Source organism: Lygodium microphyllum, chromosome 14 (assembly GCF_053477565.2).
Source record: "Lygodium microphyllum isolate KBCC chromosome 14, Lygodium_microphyllum_v1.1.10, whole genome shotgun sequence".
Lineage (NCBI taxonomy): Eukaryota > Viridiplantae > Streptophyta > Polypodiopsida > Schizaeales > Lygodiaceae > Lygodium > Lygodium microphyllum.
The window spans coordinates 16,153,780-16,168,224 of NC_141148.1; the positions used below are offsets into that span (position 1 = coordinate 16,153,780).

The 14,445-nt window shown below is 41.6% G+C and overlaps 1 protein-coding gene across 3 annotated transcripts in view; it reads left to right on the top strand.

Moving 5' to 3' along the window:
- The first annotated feature begins 7,081 nt into the window (after positions 1–7,081).
- The window catches only part of LOC148025356 (adenylate kinase family protein), a 174,725-nt gene continuing 167,361 nt past the window's right edge, over positions 7,082–14,445 (top strand). Inside the window, exons 1-4 of one of the 3 annotated variants that reach the window (XM_087692416.1) lie at positions 7,082–7,419; positions 7,524–7,631; positions 7,716–7,844; positions 8,173–8,307. In XM_087692416.1, coding sequence (XP_087548542.1) covers positions 7,210–7,419; positions 7,524–7,631; positions 7,716–7,844; positions 8,173–8,307 — 582 coding nt within the window. In that variant the 5' untranslated portion in view covers positions 7,082–7,209. Of the gene's footprint in view, positions 7,420–7,523; positions 7,632–7,715; positions 7,882–8,172; positions 8,308–14,445 lie in introns of those variants that run through there. The other 2 variants (XM_087692415.1, XM_087692417.1) reach the window with 2 other exon arrangements.

The window sequence follows — 14,445 nt, forward strand, 5'->3', positions numbered from 1 at the left end:
CTACCTTGAAATTATCTGATGTTGAGAGTGCTCTTCTGCAGGAAGAGGTTAACCATAAGAATTTGGATGCCTTTGGTGTGTCACATGTTATGACATTTAGAGGTAGGAATGATGGATATGGAAAGCATGGCAATGGCAGTGGCAGTGGCCATGGACGGGATTCTCAGAAATCTCGGTCCAAGTCTCGTGGAAAGTCACGTAGCAAATCGTGTGGCAGGAATGCAGATGTTACTTGTCACCATTGTGGGAAAAAGGGCCATATTAGGCCATAATGCCATGAACTGCACAATGAAAGGCGCAAAGATAAGGGGAAAGACAAAGTGCAAGATAAGTCTTCTGATCGCAACATAGTACCTGCAAAGTCCAGTGTTAAAATTGAAGAGATCAATGTTATGCAGCCTGAGGAAAATTGAAGAGATTAATGTTATGTAGCCTGAGGATGTTGATGATGATGATTATATCCTTGCAGCTTCTTTTAGTGCTTCGCAGATGACGAAGATACACTCTATGTATGCAGAGTGTTGGCTCTTGGACTCAGGTGGGTCCTTTCGTGTGACACCTTGCCAAGAGTGGTTTCATTCATACCATACTGTTTCGGGTTTTGTGCGCTTGGGTGATGACAGCTCTCTTGATATTGTGGGCATTGGTGATGTTAGGCTGCAGTTTTCTTCTGGTAACAGTTTTGTTATACAGAATGTATATCATGTACCTACTTTGACACGTAGTCTCATGTCAGCTGGACAGCTTGATGACGCAAGATATCGTGTATGTTTTGGAGACTTTGCATGGAAGATCACTCGTGGCAGACTTATGATTGCGAGAGGTGCCAAGGCTAGCAACCTCTATTCCTTGATTGTATCAGCTTCTTCCCTTGATCATGTTTTGTATGTGGGTTCTATCCCACATGTATCTCTTTGGCATGCCCGTTGGGCCATATGTCTTTGAAGGGAATGAAAATGCTTTCTGGTTTGCAATACTTACTGCCCTTTGATTATGCATGTTTTGATTCATGTGAGCATTGTCTTTATGGCAGGTAGACTAAGTCTACGCATAAAAAGTCTGGTAGGCTACGCATGAGTAAGCCCTTGGTATTGGTATATTCGGATGTCTATGGGCCCATGCCTTGTCAGTCTATGGGTGGTGCCAAGTATTTTGTTACTTTCATATATGATTTTTCACGGAAAGTTTGGGCTTATTCCATTAAGCTGAAATCTGATGTCTTGGCTGTGTTTCAAAGATGCCTTGCATTGGTTGAGATCCAGTCTGGGTATAGGCTAAAATGCCTAAGGACAGATAATGGGGGTGAGTATGTCTCACATGCTTTTGAGCAGTTATGTGATGAGAGGGGTATTAAGCATTAGTTGACCGCTCCCTATACCCTCCCTCAGAATGGTTTGGCTAAGCGGATGAATAGAACCACAGAGCTTTTGGGCTGAGGCAGTTAATACAACTGTGCATATCATAAACAGATCATCTTCTAGTGGTTTGGATTCCAGGTTGCCGAGGAGGTATGGACTGAAAAGCCTCCCTCTTATGCGCATCTCCGTGTCTTTGGATGTGAGGCATTTTGCCATGTACCCAGGGACAAGAGAAGTAAGCTAGATCCTAAGAGTGTCATATGCATTTTCCTTGGTTATGGGGATGTAGGCGAGATGGATTACTGTCTCTGGGATCTGCAGGCGCAGAAAGTCATCCGCAGTCATGATGTAGTCTTCCATGAAGACAAGATGCATAGGCAGCCTGAGAGAGTTGTTGAGATCCGCAGGGTCATATTTCAGGAGGAGCCGAGAGCTCCAGCACAGCCAGTTGAACAGCCTACAGCTGCAGCAGATGCTTATGATTAGGGCGTTGGACAGGCAGCTGGGCAGGTGGCAAAGCCTACCGTGAGACGGTCTACTAGAGACAGACGTCCACCTGATAGATTTCAGCCCTCGATGCATTATGTCTTGGTTATAGATGCAGGAGAGCCTTTCACTTATGATGAGGCTATGCACAGGGGTGACAGTCACTTTTGGGAGAGGGCTATGTAGTCTGACATAGACTCCTTGCATAAGAATGACACTTGGGATTTGGTTTCCTTGCCTACGGGCAAGAAGGCTTTGCCATGCAAGTGGGTGTACAAGCTGAAAAGTACCCTTGGACACCCCAAGCCGGCATACAAGGCGAGATTGGTAGCAAAGGGTTTTAAGAAGGAGCATGGTGTGGACTTTGATGAGGTCTTTTCTCATGTGGTTACGATGACCACCCTACGCTTAGTCTTGGCTTTAGTTGCCCAGCTTGACTTGGATTTATACTAGATGGATGTCAAGACGGCTTTCTTACATGGGGACTTGCATGATGAGATTTATATGGAGTAGCCTAGGGCTTTGCAGAACCTAGCAGGGAGCACCTAGTGTGCAAATTGAAGAAAAGTCTTTATGGCTTGAAGCAGGCACCTAGGGGGTGGTATCATAAGTTTGATGCCTTTATGCAGTCACAGGGCTATAGCAGGAGTGCTATGGATCCGTGTCTTTACATGAAAAAAGCCCATGATGGTTCTTTATTGATTTTGGTACTCTATGTGGATGATATGTTGATAGTAGGGAAAGCTCATGATGAGCTAGATGCTCTTAAGGCTCAGCTCAAGAAGAGCTTTGAGATGAAAGATCTGGGTTAGGCCACTCACATACTTGGTATGCGCATTAGACGCGATAGGTATCAGGGACTCGTCTACTTGTCATAGAGGGAGTACATTCATAAAGTCCTTGAGCGCTTCCCCATTGAGGATGTAAAGCCTATTGGCTATCCATTGCCTTCTTATGTGAAGGTGTCACAGGCTGATTGTCTGCAGACAGATGAGCAAAGGGCCGAGATGGCCAAGATTCCCTATGCATCCGCAATGGGCAGTCTTATGTATGCCATGATAGCTACTCGTCCATATATTGCCTTTGCAATTGGTGTTGTGGCACGCTATATAGCTACACCTGGCAAGAAGCATTGGGATGTTGTGAAGGGTATTATGAGGTACCTGAAGGGCACTGCAGAAATGTGCATATGCTATGGCAGCCAGGATACATGAGTCGTGGGGTACATTGACTCTGATTATGTAGGACATACAGATAGTAGGAAGTCCACTTCTGGCTATGTATTCACATATGCTGGAGGTGCTGTTTCTTGGATGTCCAGGGTGCAGAAATGCATGGCCCTTTCTACTATAGAGGCCGAGTATGTTACTGCCACTGAGGCTTGCAAGGAGGCCATTTGGTTGGGTCATTTGGTTGCTGACCTTGGTATTGATGCTATCCCTACACTACATTCGGATTCTATGAGTGCTATTCAGTTAGCCAAGAATTCGGTCTTCCATGCGAAGATGAAACACATTGAGGTGAGGTATCACTTCATACGTGGGGTCATTGAGGACAAGTCTGTTGATCTTATCAAGATCTCGACTGACCAAAATCCTGCAGATCTGCTCACGAAAGCCTCTCTATAGAGTGCTTTGCCTTCCTTAGGAGGTTGATGGGCGTGGGATGAGATGATGTCTTTCCTCATCCTGTTGTACATGTGTACATGTTGTACTGTCTTTTTTTATTTTTCTTTTCACTCCTCACTAGGACAGATTCACCTTTAAGTGGGAGGTTGTTGGGGGTAAAGGCGCCTCTGCCTAGCCACCCGTGTATTACTACACTGACAGTCACCTCCACTGCACACTACAGGTGGCGGGTGCTCGTCACTGTCACTTTATTCTTTATTCTTTTACTGACAGTTTGAATAAAGGAAGGCCCGGTCACACATTGTGACTATTGGAGTTCCCATTTCTTGTCTCTCTCTTTCTTGCTCTTGCTCTCCCGCTATAGCTCTCGCGTGCAAGCTTCGATCCTTCTCACCTTTTAAACACTTGAAGCAATAATAAGTCTCAATTCCAAAAAAGTTATTGTTGAATGCACCAATTTAATATTAGTTGCAACACACATTTTAGTAGTGATGGTAACTATTCAAGGTGTATTAATGATAATGACACCTATTGTGTGGCCAAAATATGCAAATTATTAGCATGAGATGATTGACAACAATGCTTATCATAATCTTGGTGGCAAAAATGATAGTCACATTCGCAAATAACAACAGATGTAAAAGGTGATTACTACAAGACTTTGATAGTAAACTTTAGTGATAATACTAGTTACTATTGTGACATTACAAATAATAATGATAAATAATAACTAAGCTAGCTATTACTTTAACTTTGATAAAACATAAGTTAAAATTACTATTAGTTAGTTAAGTAAGCCTTATGAGATATATTACTTGGAGATTGACATTATTTGCTCTCAAACTAAAAGCATTGCCACCTCCGATTTGCATACATACTTTGAAATAGGACGATTCCATCTCAAGGATAGTCATGTTGTCAAACCTTGTGATCATTCACAAGGAAGAACTCGCCATATGGCTCAAAAAGGCAAACTATGAGCTATAACTCCAGCCCACCCCAAATAAGCCGGTTGTTGGCAAAATAATACTAATAGCTAATAGACAACCACTCTATTGTCATAAAGTCACAAGGGATGCTCAATATACATACTTCTAGCACCTCTTCTCATCCTCAAGATTGTTGAAAATTTGCCCATCATAAGCCTGAACAAGGTGACGAGGGGGATGATAACAAGGTAGAGAGCGAGATGTATATATAGATGTAAAGGCAAGGGTATGGTTGTTGATCTCCCTTCATTTGAGACTCTATCAAGCTCCATCTTCTATTTCCAAAAGCTACTCGAGAGAAAGAAGAGTAGAGTGAGGGAGAGAAAGCATAGAGAGAGTAAGTGAGATAAAGAGAAGAAAATAGAAAAGTTGGCAATTCACAAAGGAGGCTATTCATAAGGCCAACCATTGCCATCATCATTGTAAGAGGGGGAGAGACTCCATTACCAAAAGTCTCTATCTCCATCAACCTTGTCTTCTTGTGCTAGAAGGCTAGTAGAGCTATAAAGATTGTTGTAGATCTTGCAAAGGGAGTACTTGAGGAGCAAAGGAGATAAGGTAAGGAGCTTGGGATGGCCCCCAAGAGGAGTTCTTTGGGTTCATAGTATACAACTATGACTACATTGAACACACTACCCACATTGCAAACCTTCTAGGTTTCCTTTAGTATACTTAGTCTAATAGTGCATAAGCAAGCATGTACTTCGATAAGTAGAAATACATTATTGTTTAACAAATGAATAGGTCTCAAATAGATTTAAAGTCTTATATTTAATTGGCTATGAATCAAGTATCACAAGTATCGAAGGATTGCACCTTGATAAGGATACTAGGGCTAAACATGCATTTGTAAGGCTTTGAGTAATCCTCCTTCATAGAAAATATCATATTGCATGAATGATGGCAAGTTTTTAAAGAAAGTAGACTCTAATAGAGAGTCTCAAAGGAAAAGATGGATCTTAATCTGAATGGCATCATGCTATATGGATCTCTAATGTTATACTCTAATAGAGAGTATTAAAGCAAAAGATGGATCTCAATCCAAATGGCATCATACTACATGTATAAGTTTCCCATTCTATAGTAAAGATTGTTTTGGACAGATCCTCTTCTATAGTCTACACTTGATTCTATCCATTAAATCCATCTAGCAAGGAATATACCTTATGGTGACATTCAATTGTATCAATAATTAAGTCATGAAAAGATTTAGAAAGTGATATTTCTTTGTCTTGGGATTAAGTTTCTAAAAGTCCACATAAATGCAAACCTTTTCATTCTTCTTGCGTAAGACCATAATGGGTAATACCCATTCACTATTAGCCAGTAGGTAAACGATATCAACATCTAATAATTTTAGCAACTCTATCTTTACTAGGGTAGAATTGTTTGGATTCATGTGACATTGATGCTACCATGTTGGCTTGGCATCAAGCTCTAGATCAATGTGATACTAACAAACAATGGGATCAATTGCCTTCAAATCCTTGTATGACCAGGCAAACACATCTAGATTCTCCAGTAAGAGGTCATGGAAGACCATCAACTCTTCTTCAACAGGACTATGTCCCACTTTAAGGCGACATACAAATCATCCTCCTTTGAGGGAGTTCTGTCCTTTTCAGATTGACCTCTTTAGATGTGCTACTGGAACTAGCTTTTGTTGCACTCAATTGTAACAGTTCTAATGCCAGAGGGGGATCGAATGGAATGGTTGCTACTTTTGGATGTGTCGTAGGAATAATAATTTATAGCTCAATTCTGGTTGCTTTAGTTTGTTTCATAGACAAACCTTCCTTTGTGTTGACTAGTAACTTTTTAGTAGGCACAATCTCTAGTTGTAACTTATTTGCACATTTTGGGGAAATGGAAGAGTGGGCACAATCACAATCAATAAAGACTTTGAAGGGTGTACCTTTTCAACTATGTTCTTTTTTGTAAAGAGGACATTTCTTGGAGTCTTAAGTTGTATTTCTTACACTCGAGCAAATAAACTCGATGCATATGCTTCATGTTCATGTGCATGGCAGATATGGACATCATAGAATTTTAGCAACCTTTCTACACGATGGGCATCTTAGGGCAATGCCAACATTTGGAGATGATAAGCCTAGGTTTATGAGTACTTACTAGTGGGTGGCATGATTAAAATGACAAATTTCTCTCCTATTGGTTTTGGTGTTCATGGGGGGCACTACTCTAGTTCTTTGGTGCTTGTCAATAGTATTACTCATGCATTTTCTTATTGAGATGCATCAAGAAGACTACATGCTAGTAGGGGAGTGCATCTTGGTGATACTTTACTATTTATTGTTCATCATGGGACCACCTATGATTTGGGAGGATGGTACATAGTTATTATATATGCATAACATATGTGGGCATTTGTGATGTTCCAGTTGCATGCCATTTTTGGTGTTCATTTAGTGTGTGCTTAGAGAGAGAGAGAGAGAGAGAGAGAGAGAGAGAGAGAGAGAGGGCGGGGGGGGGGATAAAGCATGAGACATAGATGCTCTACTTTACCACAGTTTTGCGCCTGTGGGACAAATTGAAAAATTTCAAGAGATAAATTTCCAAATCACGTTAAAACAACAGCCAAAGGATTGGCAAGGATCGTCATGGGCCTCCTTAGGCATATAGGCATACAACTATCAGTGATTATATTCTACACCAACTTCACGAATCACCACTCATTTGTTGCGAATGCTCATGAAGGGGAAGCTGGTCTGGCACTGATCATTAACAGGCATGTCAACCGCGAACTCCGTCGACGCCAATGCATTTTGTGGATGGCCCGCTTCCATCAGGCATCCATGTCTCTCACCTCCATCTTGCTCCTGGAATCTTTGCACTGTCACGTATTTGCAGCGATCGCAACAGGGCTGGGCTCTGAATAGACTTGCGGCCAAGTCCCCTTCGACAGCGGCTCAATCGCTCCGACGACGTTCCCCATTCGTGGTGGAGCAATTCATCCTATTGCCTTTGTCTATGTTTGTGAAGGTGCTGGCAGAATTTATCTTTCTGATATCGCCGTTAATTTCTCCTTCTCGTTGTGCCTCTAGGTTTTTGCCAAAGCAACGACTCCAGAGAATCGGCCATTGCTGCGTGTGATGATATCAGGAGCTCCCGCGTCCGGGAAAGGGACCCAATGCGAGTTTATTGCCCAAAAAGTACACTCTGAGAGGATATATTGTATTTGGAATATTTAGTGCTCGTTTTGTAGACTCTAATTAATATGATCAAGATGCTTGCAGTATGGCCTTGTTCATATATCGACAGGAGACCTTCTAAGGGCTGAGGTGGCCGCTGGGACTGTGAACGGGATTAAAGCCAAGGATTTTATGACTATGGGCCAACTAGTGCCTGATGAAATCGTGATTGAGGTGTGGTTTATATTCAAAGGAGATTCAGTGTATAAGTGTAAGGTTTTTAAACCGTTTGTCAATCCTTTCAAAATGGTGGACTAACGTTATATGCATTGAACAATGTACAGATGGCAATATCACGCTTTTCAATTCATGTGTTGCACAAGTTGTGAGATCCTTTTTTGATACCACTTTTGTAGCATTATGGTTGCACATTGCATAATGAACTAAACCAGCAGCGCTGATGGAGATCTTTATTAAGTGCACCTGTTTCTTCCTTGATATGCCAGCTTGTTCATTCTGTGATTTGTGTATTATCTAAGTGGGTATTACGGAATCTCTGCAGATGGTCAAACAGAAATTGCTTGAAGTGAGTGCACAGGGTAAAGGATGGTTGCTGGATGGCTTCCCTAGAAGTCGCTCTCAAGCTGAAGCATTGGAAGCGTTGCGGGTCAAACCTGATGTTTTCATTGTACTTGATGTAAGTAAGTCAATGATTGCCTAAGTTTGCACACTGATGAAAGTTACGTTACCCATATATCATGCAAGGACACCTACCTGCTCAGCAATTGAGCAATGTAATGCGTAGCCTCCTTTCTCCTTTTGGCCTTTTTACTCGTCTGCTGCATCTGTTGGTAGCATTTGCTGGCCAGGGTGCATCAAGGCCTTGAAACACGAAGATTTGATCACAGAATAATGGCTCAACTGCATTGTAAAACTCTTTTTGTAGTGTTCTGGGCTATCTTATTGATCTGGTGCATGCTGAGACAAGAGCAACATCTTGGAACTAAATTTTATGAGAAGTACTGGGCGACAAGTGCTGTGTGCAGCTATTGTGGGGACAGTTAAACGTCCTGCAACAGAATATTATGAGACACACTGGTTGTTAAGTTGCTTGTGGCAACATTGTTTGTCTGTGCCAGTTATGGTTATTGTCCTGCTATCATTACTCTTCCTGTACATTCATAATGGCTGCTTTCTCAAAATAATTGATTTTTGGATTTTTCCCCCACAGCTGTTCAGATAGCTTCTTCTAACATGTGGAAAGGTCATTAAGAAGGGAAAATGCAGTATGAATGCTTTGAGAGGTGAAGGATCATCGACAAGTTCTAATGCATTCAAGTATTGACAGTCTCTTTGTAATATTGATGTATCCTGGGCACAATGGTGGGGTCAAGCAGGATGAGGATTCAGTAAGCAGCTCACAAGAGTTGAAGGCAGTAGAGCAATTGGGCCAATTAATAATCTCAAGACACATAGATACAAGGGCAAGAGTATAGAGGCATAACAGGAAGAAGTTAGAACTATACGGCGGATCAATAAAGTATGGATACACATAAGGTCGATTGTAAATAAGCTCCTTTTTTCCCCATGGAAAGGAAGTTTCTATTGAAAGTCCCTTACTGACATGTACCACTAAGCACAGTATGAATTCCAAAGACATGAGATGAAGATAAGCGCATGGATTTAAATCTCCACATTGTTTGCCCGGGAGATTGTCCAATACAAAGGCTCATAGAATAGCCAAGTCAGTGGCTTATAATGCCAAACTATATGAGCAATCTGTAGATGAAAAAATGTGCTAGAATCGATATGTACAAAAAGGCCTCTCATGTACTCATACTTAGAATCGCCTTCAGGAATCTCCCATCTACCTCTCTTATATATGATTTCTGATCTGATAGTCTTAGAAGTAGAAGTGCACTTCTGGTCTATAGCCTCACTACATCTTGCTTCCAAATATTCTACACAATGACGATAGTAATGAGCTTCCATTGTGGCCATATCTTGCACTCAACTCTGATCGAGTGAAGTTTGGAGTTGGGTATGTTCTAATTTGCTTTCTACCTGTCGAATGTTGGAGCCCTGGTTTGTGTGGCATGTGGTTTCCACCCTCACCTATCCCAATGTAGTGGGTGGTCTCATGTGGGTACTTGGCAATCCATTATTTTTCAGGAAGGTGTTGTTTTCATGGTAGTGTTCAAGTTTTGAGGTGATTTTTTTCCTGGTCTTTGGCTTATCTTCTCTTGCGAAGGTTTTTTGAACCAGTGTATTTTTATGGCAATCTCACCCCTTCCTCCACTTTTCTTTCTTTTTTTGGGGAAACTTCTAAGCTAGAAGGCACTGATTATCCCTTGTGGAAAGTGAAGCTCACGTCCTAACTGGGGGACTAGGCGGTTATGGTGGGTGATTGATGGTACGGGTCCCAAACTATACTTACAACTCTTTGTGTCCCTTGTCGATCTAGTCAGCGCAATCTTGATGATTATGAGGAGGATGCTCATTGATCTAAAAAACATTGAAGCTATATGTGGGTGGGAGGACACACATGCTCATTCCTATGCCTTGATTATCATTCTTATGAGGAGGATGCTCATTGATCTAAAAAACATTGAAGCTATATGTTGGTGGGAGGACACCGATGCTCATTCTTATGCCTTGATCATCAGTACATCTCACTCAATTATTTTACTGATTTAGGCAGTGGAGTTCTCAGCTGCAGCATGGAGGATTCTATCAGGTCAGTTTGAAATGCAAAAACTTGGCGGTCATCAATCTTCAGAGTCGGTCTTTTGGGCTCTTAGTCAATGAGTCTGACATGTAATTTCCTACATTGTTCAGATAAAATCTCTTTAGAATTGGATTGCTTTAGTGGGATTCCCCTTGATACCACTCACTTGGCCTACTTGTTCCTTTTCATTCTTCTGTAACTAAAGTATGATAATTTCGCCACATCTAGTACCGAGTCCAAGGACCCAACCTTGTATTTTTGAGAAGGTGAGTTCCTTCTTGTGTTTGAAGTTTTGAGGTATAGATTGGATCTCCTGCTGGACAGCTATTAACTCATGAGGAAGGTATAGCTGTGGTTGCATAGGTTATGATTCCAAACAGTCCAAAACAGAATCAACTAGGATTTGGTTTTGTGGTGAGAAAGACAACCATATTCATGATTTGAGAAGAAAGAGGAGGAGGATGGTAAACAGATAAAGAAAAATATGAGTCCAAGCTTCCCTTAGTTTCCTCGTTTGATGATGATGCGGAAGTTGCTGGTTAGTGTTGATGCTTCTCTACAGAAGGAGCACCATAGTTGGGCTTTTTTAGCAAGCACTTTTATATCTCTTACTGTGTCCTTAGTAGAAGGGGGGTATATGGGTATGGAGTGCCATTTCCTTTATAATCCTGTTAGAGGTTTTTGAAGTATTTGTTGTACCTAATCTCAAGCTCTCAATCCTAATTTGATGCTAGCTGAGTACCAAGTGGACACCTCATAGTTTGGAGTTGGGTCCTTATTGTTGGGCTACCTAGGGGAGTGTTACCAGAATAAGGAATGGACTTGATGATTCATCAAACTTCACCAAGATTATTAATTAAAATGAATTTTTATTTTTTATCTCTAGCTCTTGGCATGCTGATCTTTGCATTGGTAGTGAAGAATTTGATACTGGGCATATAGTAGACAAGTATATAGGGTATGTGGTACAAGGATAGGCCAAAAGGAAACAGGTGCATTTTGAAACTTTTATCAAATTGAAATTTTGCACCTTCAAATTAAGTTACACTAAAAGTTTTGCCTGGTGAGTAGCTTTTAAAATACCAAGCAACCCCCTTGTCATTCTTGGTTGTTGGGATTAGTTTGTTGCAACTATCTCTCTTGACTATAGAGAATGCAAGTACAACATGTTTGGGGGTTGGAGCAGCAGCCTTTCCTTCCTCCACTTGGGGAATGAACATATATTACTTGTGTTTTTGATCTAAATTTCATCAAAACAAGTTACTACAACACAATAGTCTAAGATCATCTCTTCTCCTTTGAGATCTTGAGCCTTGTGCACTTTCCAAGCTTATGCTTTAAAGATAGCTCTTCCAAAGACTCAAGTAGAGCAAAATAAAGTAGTTGTTTGTCATTGTAGAGCTTTGGCATCTGCAAAGGGTGATTGGCTCTTGTTATGCTTTGAAAAGGCTAGATTAAAGAAAATGAATTGTAAATAGTGTCTTTTCCTTAAACTTAGTATATGATACTATGGACCTTTTCAAGTGTTGCAAAGGGTCACTGAGGTGCTTATATGTTGAAGCTATCTAATCATTGAAAGATTCCTAACACTTTTCATGTGATTCTTTTTAGGTCTTTCCATGATGATGTGCCTAATGATATCACTAGTGAGCTGTAGCTAGAGGTTGAGGAATTTCATGAAATCTTGTTTCTTGAGTAGATATTGGCACATAGGGAAAGACACATAAGGAAAGGAAGGTTGGGAGTGAAGTTTCTTGTCACTATTTGGTGAAGTTTCAAAGCTATGCACTACTTGACACAAAATGGATGGAGTAGGATGATTTGATAGATTCACCTCATTTGTTAAAGCTTTACCTTGATGCTTTTCAGTTAGAGCAGACTTTGGTGTAGGCTAAGTCAGGCTCAATAGGGTGTAGGTTTGGAGCATTGCCTAAAGCTTTGGGAGGGGGGGGGGGGGGATTGGGGGGTGGGTGGTGCTTCTACTTCCTTGGTACAAATATGCTCATGCATCTAGAGGTTGTTTAGAGATCTTTCAAGTTCAAGTCAATTTGACCTTGACATAAATTTATAGCGGAGGTGCTACATCAAATTTGGATTGGTATAATCACATTGAGCATGTGATGCTAAATGTAAACAAAACAGCAAAATAAATGAGGGAAGTTTGAATTTGTGTCATATTCTATCAATTTTGTACCCTTTCTGAATAATAATGATTTTTAACAGAGATAAAACACTGCCCAAGCTGCTAGACATCATTGTGTTGCAGTGAGCCAGCCTCCACTCTATTGGATTTTGGCCTGTGCTTCTCTCTCCACATTGGGAATTGCTGTGTTTTGCATCTCATGTTGTCCTAATAGTTGCCTGGGATCTTCTTCTCATCATTTGGCATCAAGCATTGACAGTTTACTGCACCTTGGATGAGTTTCAAATGATGATTGTCTCTCACACCCTACCTCAGCCCTCTCCCATGATAGTGTGCTTTTGGACATGCCTCTATTCCTTGAGCTCACACTCTACATACTTGGTTTGTCCATTGAAATTTTCACTCAATGTTGTTCATTTATCTCCTCCTTCATTTGTGTTTTGTCACATTCATTGTGTTAGTCATGCTTGTACTCTATGTTTTCTCTATAAACCCTAACATATCCTCACATGCTGAGCTCACTTGGCTTACAAATTAGTAGTGTGATAAACTTAGATGGCCCAAAGGAGGTTGAACTAGGAGGCACAAACTTTTATATTGCTCCATTAAAATCCACAACCAAACCTTCATGCGCATTGTGTATTAAAGGTGTCTTGATCTCTACTTGTCTCTGTCCCCCCAGTCTCTAGATTTTCCTTTGCTTGACAATTTTGTCTCTTCTATTGGTCTTTCTCACTCCTTTCAAGGGTGAGCCCTACCTCGTTCCTCATCTTGGAAGGAGTCGTACCTATAATTTTCCACAATCTCATAACATCCTAGGGTAGGAGATGGAGCATCGACTTGCAAGAGAAGCACTACCTGGGGAGGTTTGGATATTGTAGTGGCTAGATGAAATTACCTCCATACATTGAAGGAACTAGAATGGTCAAATGGAGAGAGTGGGTAAGGAATAGTGACGATTACTCTTATTGATTGGTACTAAGGGGCTTCCTAAAAAAATACGTTGTAAAGGTCATATCCTTTTGTACGATGTGCCCAAATGTGCTCTTGACATCAAATAGATAGGTAAAGAAGTTCTTATTCGAGTGTGGGAAGAGAATGGTGATGACATTGCTATCACTCAACAAGTGCTTACCCTTGCTATGGATCCACATGTCAAAAGAAGCTAGTTATATCTAGAGGTCTAGTTGTGAGGGAAGTTAAACCCTTTTCTACAAGGTGTTGGGGTAAAGGCGCCTCCGTCGTGCCGCCCCGTGTATTACTACACTAATAGTACCCGCCACTGCACACTGTAGGTGGCGAGCGCTCGTCACGTCACTTTATTCTTTACATTCATTTTAGTGACTAGTAAATAAAGGAAGGCTCGGTCACACATTGTGACTGTTGGAGTTCCCATTTCTTGTTTCTCTCTTTCTTGCTCTTGCCCTCCCGCCATAGCTCGCGTGCAAGCTTCGATCCTTCTCACCTTTCAACTGGTATCAGAGCTTGGCTTCCTCTTGCTCGAGCTTGACTCGGTGCTTTTCTACCTTCGCATCAACTCCCTTCACGCATTGGGTCTCCATCCCGGCAGCCATAGCTGATCTTCCGAGCTTCCGATACTCCCCGGCTTCCCGAGCTCCCTCCCAGCATTGTCGGGCTTCTTCAGGGCCTTGCCCTTGAGGTATTGCATCAGAGTTTGAAGGGTTTTACTTCAGTTCTCAGTTTTAAACAGATGGAAGAAGAGGGGCAGCCATCATTTGAAGCTTCAAAGCTTCATATATCCCTTGCCCTTTGCTTTGGGCATTCATGGCTTTGTGTATGCCCTCTTTGGGGCCTCTTTAAGCCTCCCATCCACACCAACATTGCCACATGGAGCAGCCACTTCCTAGGACAGCCTGCGTTGAATTTGCGCCAGATTTCTGCCTGCCTACTCATCACGTTTTCAGACTATATGCCTTGGCTCCTAAATAAGCACTTAAACAATG